Source organism: Drosophila subpulchrella, chromosome 3L, assembly GCF_014743375.2.
Source record: "Drosophila subpulchrella strain 33 F10 #4 breed RU33 chromosome 3L, RU_Dsub_v1.1 Primary Assembly, whole genome shotgun sequence".
Lineage (NCBI taxonomy): Eukaryota > Metazoa > Arthropoda > Insecta > Diptera > Drosophilidae > Drosophila > Drosophila subpulchrella.
Genome location: NC_050612.1, coordinates 26,762,398 through 26,776,023, shown reverse-complemented (window position 1 = coordinate 26,776,023; position 13,626 = coordinate 26,762,398). Strand labels below are relative to the sequence as shown.

The 13,626-nt window shown below is 42.9% G+C and overlaps 1 protein-coding gene across 2 annotated transcripts; it reads right to left on the bottom strand.

Moving 5' to 3' along the window:
- Positions 1-727: 727 nt before the first annotated feature.
- On the bottom strand, positions 728-12,731 carry LOC119554389 (acidic repeat-containing protein). Of its 2 annotated transcripts, none has more exons than XM_037865271.1 (8): positions 12,582-12,731; positions 6,982-7,217; positions 6,581-6,733; positions 6,142-6,405; positions 5,575-5,673; positions 2,126-2,360; positions 1,114-1,747; positions 728-1,040 (listed from the first exon to the last, which is right to left on the bottom strand). In XM_037865271.1, exons 2-8 carry the CDS (start codon positions 7,205-7,207, stop codon positions 891-893), a joined length of 1,761 nt encoding a protein of 586 aa, XP_037721199.1. In that variant the 5' UTR covers positions 7,208-7,217; positions 12,582-12,731; the 3' UTR covers positions 728-890. The 2 variants fall into 2 exon arrangements, with proteins under 2 accessions (XP_037721199.1, XP_037721200.1); XM_037865272.1 differs by lacking the exon at positions 12,582-12,731 and adding an exon at positions 12,351-12,454.
- Between the last annotated feature and the right edge of the window lie 895 nt (positions 12,732-13,626).

Here is a 13,626-nt window from a genome sequence, read left to right as displayed (position 1 = left end):
TGGGGGGAGAAGGACACACGACCATGACTGCACCTTTATTTACAGAAGAAGGGTAGCAGGGGGCAGCTTTTCCAGAATTGGACAATATTTTTAGCCATTTTCAGTGCCTGATTTTACTCCAGGTGATCTAGGATAATTGGCATCTAAACTGGGCTTAATGGCTTGGCAAGGGTCTGCAATTTGAGCAAACTGCATTTTAAGAAGATAACAAATAAAAGTTGCTAACATATTTGAAATGCTTTCACAGTCAGCGCAAATAAATGCTTGCTATTTTAACCGATAAAGTGTATAAGGCAATAAATAAACTCAAAATGCATTCCATTTCAAACTAAATTGATACAAATATATGATTTATCAAAAATATAAGCTGCCACAATTTGATGAACATTTTAGCCAGGTAGCCTAAATAGATTTTTTATCGATATATGTCTAACTTAATTCAAGAGATTTTTCCAATTTTCTAGACAGATTTATGCCTCTTTTCAAATTTACATACTAAAATCCAAGCTTTGTGTCTACACAAAGTCAAAAGGATTTATAAAGAATTCTAAAATGCAGCAATCCTTTAAAATAAATAACATTTCCAAACCGTAGACAAGTGCTAATTGAGCTTTAATTGAATCAAAGCTTGGGAAAAGTGCATCATTTGAATTCATTGCTAAATAAGCACTGATTTCTAATTTCGGTTTTACCAATTGAGATTGAACAAAACAAAAACATTGCATAGACAGAGTTGATTTATTATCGATAGATGGGCTTGATAAATAGATGGGTAAATAAGTTAAATAAATAAATAAATTAGGCATTACAATTAGGCGTAGACTACAGCTGAGCAGAGCAGTGAGAAATGGCTTTTATCCTCGAGGACACTCCTGGGATCCCTTTTGCATTCAGAGCCTGACAACCTCGACGCCCTGAGGGGCGAACAAGGACTCGGCTGCCAATTTGAGCTTCTCGTTGACCAATTTGGCGATTTTGGGCGTGCGTCGCCACACGAATTCGCGGGTGCGGTCGTGATTGTCCTTGCTCTCCACCTCCACCTGTGCGTCAAAGGATCAAAGGTTGATTGGTCAAAGGAGATGGGAGATAGGGGAATAGGCCCACACCACTCACCTGCTTGGGCTGCTGCACCTTGATGGACATTAGGGTGGCCCGATCATCGAGCACACTGAACTTGATGCGTCCCATCATCTCGTTCGTCCTGGCCGTGGCACTCTTCACGCTCCTCACGCTGCCCTTCTTGAAGGACTTCTCCACCCGCAGGACCAAGGGACCCAGGGTGAACTTGGCCTTGATCGTGGAGTTGCGACCCTCGGCATCGCTGATCACCTTCACATTGCCCACCCGCTTCAAGGATGCCAGTCCCGAGAGCCTGCCCTCGGCCTTCTGGAGTTTCTCCACCTGAACTCCTGACCCGGCGGCTCCTGCCTTGCTGCTTCCCGCTGGCTGATTGTAGTTGCCCGATTTCAGGCCAGCCGCCTTTTTCGTGTTTGCCTTGTTCGAGGACTTCTTTTGACTCGTTTTTGGGGACGAAACGGTGCGCGTTTCCGCCTTCGGTGACTCGGAATCGGAGGCTGGGGATGCCGGGGCTGCGGGGTCAGAGGTCACCGCCTCACTAAGCCTCTTCTCAACGGCTTTGATGGCCAGCTCGGACTGTAATTGCGTCAATTGCTCCTGCAGCTTCATCGCAGCCTCCCGAGCCGCCTGATTCGCATTGCCGGAACGAGGCTCTGAGCGCGTGTTCTTCCTGCAAAGGGGACAAAAATTGAGTTGGTAAATAGGACTCAGCTTGATTGCAGTCTATGCACTGCTTTAAGAAATTTCAAGGAGTATCTGAATATGGTTTTTTTTAAAAATGTAAAGTCGTAATTCACAAATGCAGTGTAAGGAAATATTATAAAGAAAAAAAAGGTCTTAAAAATCTGTAACTAACTTAGACTGATACATGTACCGTTTTGGGATATGATAGTTAAGGACTGATATCCTTTAGGGGAAATACTTTTTATTAGTGGGTGGTTAAAATTTATCATTTTGGGTATAGATATAGATCTTAAATATTTTCATATTTGGTGTTGTGTATTTAAGCTCACAAAACTTAAAGATATTATGATATATCAGTACTTACAGCTTCTTGTGACCTCCGACCTTGCTGTTGGTGGACTGCTTCTTGTTGGCGGCCTTGACCGTTGACCCACCGGCGGCATTTGTCGCGGCCGTGCGACCAGTGAGGTTAACCACATAGGGATCGTAGTTATCGGACACAATGCGATTGATTCTCGAGAAGATGGCGTCGATGAAGTGGTTGTGGCGGGCCTGGAAAGCATCCGTGGACATATCGATGACGTTGTTCTTCAGGTCACCTGCGGGGGGTCAAAGGTCGTGGGGAAGGGGCGGGAGAAGGGCGGCGAGGACGGAAAAATGTTCACATTAGTTCGGTTCAGCTGAAAACATTGAAAGTTGAACTCGGGGCGGGAAACTGTGGGAGTGGGCGGACATTGTGGTTTCATTTTCGTGATAGTGAGTGTGGGTGTGGGTGTGATTTTCCATAGGCATTCGCTTTGTTTTCAACCTCTAATTACATTCAAGTGCAAAAGGGTGTGTGTGTGTGTGTGTGTGTGTATGCTGACCACAGATACACAGTAACACACTAAGAACCCAGTGATTATACAGTGCATGTATTGGTTGCTGGGGTTAGCAAATAATGTTAAAAAGAACACTAGCATTAGAGCCCCACCCCCAACAAGCAGTTAAGTTCACATTCGTGTACGTGGAAATAAAAATCAAATAACCATGACCGAACGAGGCAATTTGCAGTATTTCCCTATCATAAATCATAGTCTCTTTAGTGTTTATTAATGGCGTACTTAATCATTTGATAATTAAGTGATTTGTGAAGCCTTTTTGCTATTGCAAATTTATGATTTAGTTTCAAGGTTTGATATTCTATAAAATAGGAAACATAACCATATTTTTAATGATATTAACAAGAAACCATCAAGATAATTAATTTGGTAATTATTCTGATCAATAAGAACAATATTAAATAAATCTCAACTTTATGCCTTATAATGAAATGAAATCTATCGAGGTAATAATAATAATAATCGAGGTAATATGTTAATCAATTAATTTTTGTTTATAAAGATAAATATTTAAAACATTTTCTGGGTAAGACTTAGCAAAGCAAGGTTAAAATGTATTATTTATTTTAATTAATTTGGGCTTACTAATTAGTTTAAAGGTATTTTTCAGGGAAAAACTTTAACGAAGATCCAACAAAATGCCTGGGAGCCAACTTACAGCCACTTAGTGGTCACCTAACCCCATAAATTTATTTCCGAAACTGTCACCCCCGGCGAGAGTGTGTGCAGCGATTTGCAGGACATTCCCGTCAGCCAGGACCCCAGGTCCTAATCCTTGTCTCCTCCTTATCGCGGCGACCCATCGCCGGGGCACCTCCCCTCCGACGGGATCCCTAAGCCACAAGCGGATATAATCTCACACTCGACCACCGCTGAACGTGATGAGGTACTAATGTACTTTTTGCATGTTAAACCCGCCCCACCCACAGTGGGTTCGTTAAGTACTCGCCCACGCCCTCGCCCGGAACAGGGTTCACTTTTAGCTGTTGCCCTTTTCCCTGGCTGTTAATTGAAGCGGGAATTTTATATTTAAAGCGGCATATTCTAAAATAGATAATTGTGTGGGCGTTGGTTGGGGGTAATATCAAAGTTCTGGGGGGTAAGAAATGAACAATTACAATGGTTAGGTACCAGATCCTAACTAATTACACCTGCAGATGGGATGATACTATATATGAGGGGGTTTGGCGAGATAGCTCGGAACATTACTGTAATGACTGATGCTGCTAATGATGAGTGTGTGTGTGTGAGAGGAGCGACAGAGAGGGCTAGAGAGAACAGACAGAGACAGAGACAGAGACACCAGTACCTGACCTAAGGTGACGCTTGAAAGTATGCTACGAGAAATAAGAACACAAAATTTCCAATTCCACAGATATTCCAATACCATTAAAAGTTGCACAGGGAATTTCATTTCGCAAATTTATTTAAGCAAATTTTCATGTTGTTTTGTGGTTTGTTCTTCATCATCTTGCTTTTGTTTTTTGTTTTTACAATAAATAATAAATAAATAAATAATAAATTATAAATTAAATGTCCTAAAACGCAAAGTTTAACAATTCTCTATTTTTCTTGTGAAATTTTGCGCTGCCTTTCAAGCGTTCAACTTTTAGCTACAATTTGTTGATGTTCTTTTAATTTGATTGAGTTATGTTTCCATATTTTTACAAAATTTGCGTTATTTACGTTTGGAAAATTATGCGAGCCGAAAAAAGATAGAGGAAAAGCCAAAGATACAAAATGTATAATACATCTTTTGTTTCATCTAAAATGTTCAATTGTAAGCCAAATGTGTGAAAGCAAGAGATAGCGATAGTGCTTAATTGCGTGTGTAGGTGTGTGCGTAAGAGAGATAGAAATAGACAGGTAGAGAGAGACAGAGCGAGTGAGATAGGCAGTGTTTACATCATGATAACTAATTCCGAATCGGATCGATTGTTTTGTTTAATTACACAAATAAATACGAAAAAGATATTACAACTAGAAATAAATAAATTACACTAAGTGAACAATTCTTATTGCTGTGTTTTGTTGTTGTTACATCAATTTAGCTATAAATGTAGAGGGCGTGTGTGTGTGTGAGGGAGATAGAGAGAGAAAGAGATATATGGATGTGATGGTGTGGGAAAGAGAGAGCAAGGGAAGCTTTTCTTTCAGCGATATCTCTTTCATTTCAATTCTTCTCCTTCAGCGATATCTGTTATCAAATCTTCTCTTGCTCTGCTTCTTCTCATTCTTCCGCCTTCAATTCTTCAGCGCCTTCTTCTTCTTCTACATCGTCTTCGTGTTCTCTTTGAATTCAACCATTTTTGTGCTTGGGCATTAAACATGTTGCTGTTGCAGTTGCAGTTGCAGCTGCAACTTGTGCTGCTGTTGTGCGTACAGTTGCTGTTGCAATTCTTTTGTCAGGTGAAACAGTCCGTGCGTAAATAACTCAACAATTGTGCGTTTGTGGTATAAAGTGGGATATTTTGGGGAAATTGTGCTGTTTTCGTTGTTTTGCAGATAGTTTGACTAGCACCAAACTCTCGATAAATGCTTCCCCCGATTTTTCGGGGGATGCGTAAGCATATGTACTTAACTCAGTTTTTAATAAATTATAGGATAGCGAGGGGTGGGGGAAGGATAGTCAGTGCAGGCAAAGATGCAATTGCAAAAGTCCGGATCGCGTCCTGCCCCATGGGAAAATGTTCAGAAAAATCGCTTTCCTTTTTCTACTTTTCGTTTGTGTTTGTCTGCTGGGGCTTGTCATTCTATGTTGTTGTTTGTATGGTTGTTTTGGGTCCCTGTCTTTAGTTGTTGTTGCGGTTGTTGTTCATTCAGCAATTGTTTGGTTAATGCTTCAGCTCTTTTTTGGCCTTCTTGGAGGGACTTGTTGATTTCTTGGCCTTGGTTTCTTTCGTCGCCGTTTCCGACTTCGATTTGGACTCACGTGCTTCGCGGCGGGCCTCGATGATGTCATCGCCGATAATGTCATCGTCGTCATCGTCATCATCATCGTCGGCCTCCTCGTCATCGTCAGCGGCGATACCTGTAATTTCACCAATTTCATCGACTCCATCATCAATATCATCATCATCATCATCGTCCTCGTCGTCCTCATCATAATCGTCATCGTCAGCATTGTCAATGTCGTTGTTATTGTTGTCGGTGCCAGCGGCAACATTCCCGGGAGCAACACCGGCAACATGTGTCGCCGGTTGCCCCAAGGTCGCCCCACTGGCCACCAGCTTATTGTTAATGATGTGATTGTTATTGTTGTTGTTGTTGGTTAGAGTGTTCTTGTTGACTGTGCTTGTGACTGATGATGTCGCATGCTGAGATGAGGCCTGTGATTGCTGTTGCTGTTGCAGTTGCGTTTGCGTTTGCTGCTGCTGCTGCAGCCGTATGTTTGTTTGTTTCTGTTGTTCGTCAATTGCAAGGGTGCTACTTAAACTACTTGTGCCACCACTAACACCATCTACAAGTGCGTCTTCATCGTAAAAAACATTTTGTTCACCTTCGTTGTTGCTGGCGGCAGCGGACTGCGCCGGAGCAACGGCAGCGGAAACGGACTCATCGGCGGCATTTCCGGCGGCCACGGCATCGGCAGCGTTTCCGGACTCGGCGGGCAGATCGACGCCGTCGGAGATTCCGGCGGCCACGGAGGAGGCGGCAGCGGGTGCGACCTCATCAAGAGTCTGGGCGGGAGCGGCGGCCACAGCGCTCTGCTGGGCGGTGGCAGCGGGCGCCACATCGTCATCGTCATCCTCATCATCATCATCTGGGAAAATAAAGATATCAGTTAGATTGATATAAATCAATATTCATTCTTGTGGCACCCCGCCATATTAGTTGGATTCCCGCGGAAATATTACATAATTTTAATGTACTCATTACTTGGCGCCCCCCGGGGGGGCGGAGGCTATTAAGGCTAGTTTTATGACCCCTTCACTTACCGCCCAGGATGTCGTCGAACAGTCTGTCCAGATAATCGTCATCATCATCGTCCTCCTCTTCGTCATCATCGCTGGCTGCGGCCGCTGGAGCAGCCTGACCCTGAGGCGTGTCATCCTCCTCGTCATCATCATCGTCCTCCTCCTCATCATCATCTGAAAGTCCCGAAATCAAAAGAACTTTGTTACCCAAGGAGAAGGGAGCCACAGAGGAGAGTCACAAAAAATATGAGGTTAATAAAAGCAGGACATATATCGTTTTGGGCTGGGTGCTTGTTGCATTGCTCAGTGGTTCAGTGGTTCAGTTGTTCGGTGGTTCGAACAGTTCATACATTGGTGCGGTGCTGGTGGTGCGGCCTGGGTGCATTCAGTGATCTACAAGTGATTGATATCTCTGGACCTACCCTCATCGTCATCGATCAGATCTCCTAGATCGGGCTCATCGTCGTCGTCCTCGTCGTCATCGTCATCATCATCTTCGCTGGCGGGAGCGACCGCTGGAGCCACCTCATTGTTGACCGCCTGCTGACGGGACACAGCCCGCTCGCTCCTCGAAAGTCGCTGAAGGGGGGACGCCTCAATTTGCAGCAGCAACGCGCTCAGCACGCACAGCAAAATCACGAACTTCATGTTGTCAGATCTGCAAAAGATTGAAGAGAGGTACGCGATCAGTGTGAGATCAATAGATTGGTGTATAATAAGATTTATTGTGATGTATGATGGAAAGTCAATGATCTTTTGATATACATCCCATTTAAATGATAGTGTGAGGTGTCCTATTGAATGAACACTCTTGATGATTTCCAGTAGTACACATTTTTCTGAGCATTTCTTCATCGATTATAAAGTAATATAAGTTACCCCTGTGTCAATAGAGCTCACAAGCCTCTAGATATTTCTGTGCTGTGACCTCATATACCTCAATTTTTTCTCTGTGCAATCACTTTCTTTTTCATGACTGCGAAATCACACATTTAGTGGACAAACGTTGGTCGGCGGTGGAGTGGTCTTTCGGTCAATAAGCCAGCCACTGAAGAAAGCAGACAAAGGAACGGCGCCGTGTGAGAGTGCGAGTGTAAACATGTTTTTGAGCTACGCCTCAAAGTTGCCGCCGGCGGCGTTCACATGTCCAGTTGCTGGCACTTGACACACAGCAGCAACAGTTGCAGCAGCAACATCAGCAGAAGCAACTGCCACCTGAGCAACAACAACACCTTTTTGGACAGCTGCAGGCGCCACAATGGCAGATGATGGCTGGTCGGGTCTCACTATCCCTGAACTCGCTTCGAATCGGGCAAAAACGCTTGACACAGAGTCCACAGAGGATGTCCGGCTTCAAAGGGTATTTGCAACTTCGGTGTGATGTCCTGTTGCTGCCATCGCTGGTGGCTTTTTAGTCATGACAATCAGCACGACCAACAGCCAACGGCAATGGCACACAACCGCAGCAATTGTTGTTGCCGCTGTCGCAGTTGTTGCTGCTGCTGCTGTCGCAGCGATGTTGCTGCTGTTATTGTCGCAGTGTCAAGTGCGGCGGCTGCGGGCTTAGTGAAAGCGACTGAGACGCTGGCTGCGACGCAACATTTTCCCAAAAACTTGTTTGCTGCAATTTGTAACTGCAACTGCTTATTGAAAAATGAGTAAATCGCTTTCTGGAAATCAAGTCCAGCGCTGATAAGCAAACGACGAAGTGGCCATAAACCAAAGTGAAAACCCAGTGACCTACTGACAGCAGCAACATTGCAACTTGCAGCGTCTCAACGGATTTGAGTGCGGTTTAGTTTCGGGTTTTTAGGGCTCGGCTTTTGATAAGCCGCCAAGTCGCTGTTTTATGGCGTTCCTAGTGTCTCAAGTTCTTCAAGTGGAAGACAGCCACCAGCAACATCAGCAGTTCGCCGTCGCTTAATTAAAAGTTTTACCCAGCGTAGCTCCTGAGCGGTCTTTATTAAATACCGATGCTCTAGGCAAATACCTTCTGAGCCGACGACGGGCTGTGGAATGAGAGGGGAAGGCTCTGGAAAATATGATGACATATCACCCGGGCCGAGGCAACTAAGTCTTCAGAACAGTGGGTGTTGATTACTTGGGAAATATGAGACCTAGACAAAGATTTGCTTACCAAATCTAATATACTTTGACAAAGAATATAATAAGATACTGTGATTTAGTACACAATAAAGATCATAAGTATTTGTACATTTTTCTCTGAAAACCCAAAAGTTTTTTGGGAAGTTTTCTGATAAAATCTGTGAAAAAATTATATAAACTGAAACCACTCCACCAAGCTTGCAGTTTTTCCACTGTACCCGCCTCTCCTCCTCCATTTTCCCAAGGGCCTTCTGTTTCGAAGTACTTATAAACTCCTGCCTATTGAAGTCTTGGGGAAATTGCATTTACTTTTCGCACCGTTCCCTCACTTTTCCACCAAAGCGTCTTTATCTACCATTTTTCTCACCAAACTCGGAACATTTCACGCGTCATGCCGCAAAAAGGGCTAGAACAAGATAGGCGAGGGGGGCTTATAAGGTTACTGGTGGGTTGGGAGGTTCTGGGTGAGTGGAATGGGTTTTGGGGTTGAAGGCTGAAGGGCAGGGCAACAATGCAATGCAAAACTTCTGACAAGCGTGGGACAGAAAGCGAGGGAGGCTACAAGTTTTTGCAGTTCTTTAGCTTTGGCAACCACTTGGCTCTCTCTCTCTTCTTCTTCATCAGATTCTTCTTCTTCGCTATGGTGTTGTCTATTGTAGGGACTAACTCATATGGAACGCTGCTCCCACTATACAATATTTTAATGCCCCCATAGAAAACGCAGCTAACCGTGTGTGCATTCTACATTAATATTCATGTGCGTGATGCTGATGGAAAAGATACCGGGCTGGGGTACACAGATAGGAATTAAATAGCTTTGAGCTAAGAATACTTTAAAAATAATTGCAAATAGGTATACACTATTACCTTATTAGATCATCAAGAACTTTATTATATTCTTTTCAAAATCATGAAAAAATAGGTCTTAGAAAATGATATGATATCCGAGATTATTGGATTGAAATAAATATTTGTTGGCATTATTTATCGAAAAACATTCAAAAACAATTTTTTTGTTAGAAATGACTGTCGCCACACTTTTTCCCAGTGCATTTTGGCAATGTTTGCTGTGCACTTGCACGTCACATAGCCAGCAAAAATTACTTAAGCCCCACTAGGGGGAGTTCTTCGGATCGGGGGATCTGGGGACAGAACTGGGGTAACTATTGAAGGCGGTGGCCTGAGGCGCAGCAGCTGCCACTTGACGTTGGGGTTCCTTGGCTCCGTGCATTGTCATATCAGCGTCATATCAATAAATATGCAGGCCGCACAAAAGGCCACGTGCAGACAGGATTTGCATACCCTAACCCACTGCCACGCCCCCTCTGCACCTGATTTCGCAGGGCTTCTGGGATCCTTCTTTGTTCGAGTTTGTCTCATATGTTTGCGGAGCCTTGTCTTCGCAGCTGCGTTGCAGTTAATTTTCCAAGACAATGGCCCACGAGGTGGTGTAGAAAAATAAGCTTTACACGTGCCGCCTCAACGACCACGCCCCCTTGAAATTTACAGTAAGCGTTTTTTGGGGGGAAGCAGATGCAGTTGCTCGGAGTTTTTTCGGGGGGTTTTAAATCACAGAAAAAAGAAAGAAATGGTTTCTCAGGCAGAAACACTTCTTTAAAAGGACTGGTAGGAAGAAGAGTAGGCTCGACTGAATAGCAAAAAAATATTTATAAAGGGGAGAACTAAAAATGTGCATTGAATATTCGGGTATAGGAAAAATATTTGTAGCTGAGATCAACCAATTAAAATATTAGGTCTTGAAATAAAAAAACATATAGAAATTTCTATCAATTTAAAATAATGAATAACAGAAAATTAATGTTCTTTTTAATTTCCTTTGAGAAGAAATATGCTGTTGCCCCTTACTTAAAGAAATATATGTGGCTTAGACAACACTGCTTATTTATAAAAATTTTCTTTATATTTTTCAGTGTACTGTCTACACAAAAATGGCTGCTATCGTTCTCTCTTATGTTTTCTGCATTTTGTTAGCCCCTCCCAGCGCTTCTTTTTCGCATGCACTCGCACGTCACTTGAATTAGGACTTTGTTATCGTCACGGCGGCGCCACCTGGCGGAACAAGCTGGCACTCCCGGCCGGACAGGGGAATCCCCACCAAGATCTCCTGACTGACAGGCTGCATAAACTTGGTCATGAACTAACTACTTAGAACAGAGCAGAAAGCAACCAACAAAAGACGGAAAAATAAGAGCACTGCCGGGGAATGTGCGGAAAAGTGGAAAATGAATTGGAGCCACTCGAATTGCCAGCAGACTTTGCTCTGTTAATAGCTTGTCCTTGCTGCAAGTACATCCCCCATCCCCAGTTCATCCGCCCCGTTGGCCCAACCCGTCCCAAGTGTGTTTTGTTTTGGCAGCAAAGTGCTGGCCAATGTAAACAGTGTAAACTATAACTTGGAACTGGAACTGGTTGGAGGTTGAGATGCTGTAGCTGCCGTAGCTGCTGGCCAGGAAACACTTAAATTAACTGCTTCAAGTCGCTCGTATGTGGGTCATCTGGGCAGAAGAAACCTGAGAGCCACGAGAGATGATTACTCAACTTGGTTCGCATCGGTTCTGTATGGCTTGGTTTGGAATGGTTTGGTTTTGGCCTGGCCTGGATGGCCTGCTCTGCTGACCGCAGAGCCCCAAACAACATCGGCAGCGCATGTGAAAATGGAGCGCATAAAAACCAGAGAAATTGCCATCGTTTTGTACTGTATTGTACTTGGCCCTAAATTGCCGCAGATACAATTTATGACCCGGCCAGCAAAGAGTACGACTCCGGGCCCAAGTTGCCTTCCGCAGTTGAAAATCAATTAAAAGTTCTTGCCCAAGACGTTTGGCCCATTCCAAGGCTGCGCTTCGCGTCGGGCTGGGCTTTATGACCCCTTTAGGTTCGGGGAAAATCGGGGAGGAAAACCCTGGTGGGAGGAAACCGAGAAAAGTAAAAACTGGGCATGCAAACGCTCCACATTTCCCACAAAAAATAGTACAAGAGCGGAGGTTAAATGGAACAGATCGAAATCGCTGACATGCCGCTCCACTTTCACGTACTTTTTTAGTCCAATGCTAACTTGCAAACTTGACTTTAAGGATACTCATATTTTCACACAGCAAAATCGATGATAATCCTTGGAGCTTTTTCACAGTTTTTGATACCACTGCAAATATTAGCAGAAACTATTAGGAATTTGTAGTCTTCTCTAAATGCTCTTGATCTGGTTTTCTAGGCGATATATTTTCTAGATTTCACATGCTTATAAGAAATCTTTAGTAAATCAATTAGAGAAAAGGTGCTATTAGAAATATTATTACCAAAAATAATTTGGATCTAACACTTTAAAACGTCACAAAATGAGATAAAATTAAGATTGGGAGAATTTTTAAAATTATCAATATATCTTAAGAATCAAACCATTTTATATGAATAAAAAATACAAAAATATTTTTTATAAATAGTTCATAATCCTCAGGGCTTTATGTAATGGTATTACATACATTTTCAAAGCTAAGAAAACTAGGCTTGAAGCTAAGCACTCAAGATAATATTTTATTATTAAAGCCAGTATTCCAAAATAGACTTTAAATAATTATTTGAATATTAACACGAACTATTTATGAATTACGGATAATCCTTTCCGCCTTTACACAGTGTTTGTGGTATTTGTAATCCAAAGGCTAACCTTGACTAAGTATTATTCACTGATCTTGGCACAGAACCGATAACAACCGATAGTAGTGGGTATTATTTTAGACCGTTTCGTAGCGCTGCGATCTCCTCGAGTTGCCGTGAAAGACTGTCGCTGGCGAACTGCTTCTGGGATGGTTTTTAGTTTTCAGTCTTGAGCTTGAGGCCCCCCTTTCTTCTGCCCGATTCTTGGCCAGTGACTTTCTTTTTTACCGCCTCTCTTTACCTGTTTTGTTTTATTTTTGTTTTTGTGGCGATTCGATTCGTTTCGATTCGAGTCGATTGTGGATTCTGGCCTGAGCTTGGTTGGCTTTCCAGAGATTCGGATTCGAGTTCGGTTTTCCAACACCGCCGCGCACACAACTGTCTCGCTCGACTGACCGTCTGCAACTGATCGCTGGCAGCCAGCTCGTCTTACCAACTTACCAACCAGCCAGCCTGGCTCACAAAAACCCGAAGCTCGGCCCGAAGCGTGAATTTACATTTTGGCTGCTTTCTTGGCTCTGCTCTCTTCGCCCGATTCTTCAATTAATTTGACGAGCTGGGCTGGCCTGGGAAAGTATTTGGCACACTAAACGGCCAGCTATAACAGTTAGCGGCTTGTCAGCGGACCGACAACCTCCCAAACACTCGTGAGCTATGATCTAAGAATCCACGACGGGCGAGTCTCGTTGACGGCGGGGCGGTTTTATTGCAGCTCTAAATAAATAAAAGTTTAAATGGAACAGAGCCGGGCCATGAAACCCATTTGAATTACTGCACGAATCATAAAACTCCAATTTTCAATTACACAAATGGGAAAGCCTGACCATAAATTGGGCCGATGTGGGATTAAATGGGGATTAAAGATGCAACCAATCTTAAAGAACTTAATTAACCTGATTTTGGATTGATTCGTTGGCACTATTAGTATAAGTAAAATATATACAAATATTATAAAACTGCATTTACTTAAATTTCTTTTATAATAAAATAAAATTAGACGTACTTAGCTTGGTAACAAACTAGCCTTCTAGATATTATAGATGTATCATTTCAAGATTTGGTAAAGAAAAAAAAGATTATTTAATGTTAACAATCAGTTTGTTAATTATGCTTATGTAAATCAGCTAAAATCCTGATGGCATGGCAATATTTATAAAATGTATTGTAGTTCCATTTATTTGATAACAATTTTGAAAATATTGGTTTTTTATTTGAATTATTATAGTCTCTTCAACAATAGTCTCATTGTTTGATTCGTAGTCAAAAAAAAGTATTTTCATCGACTT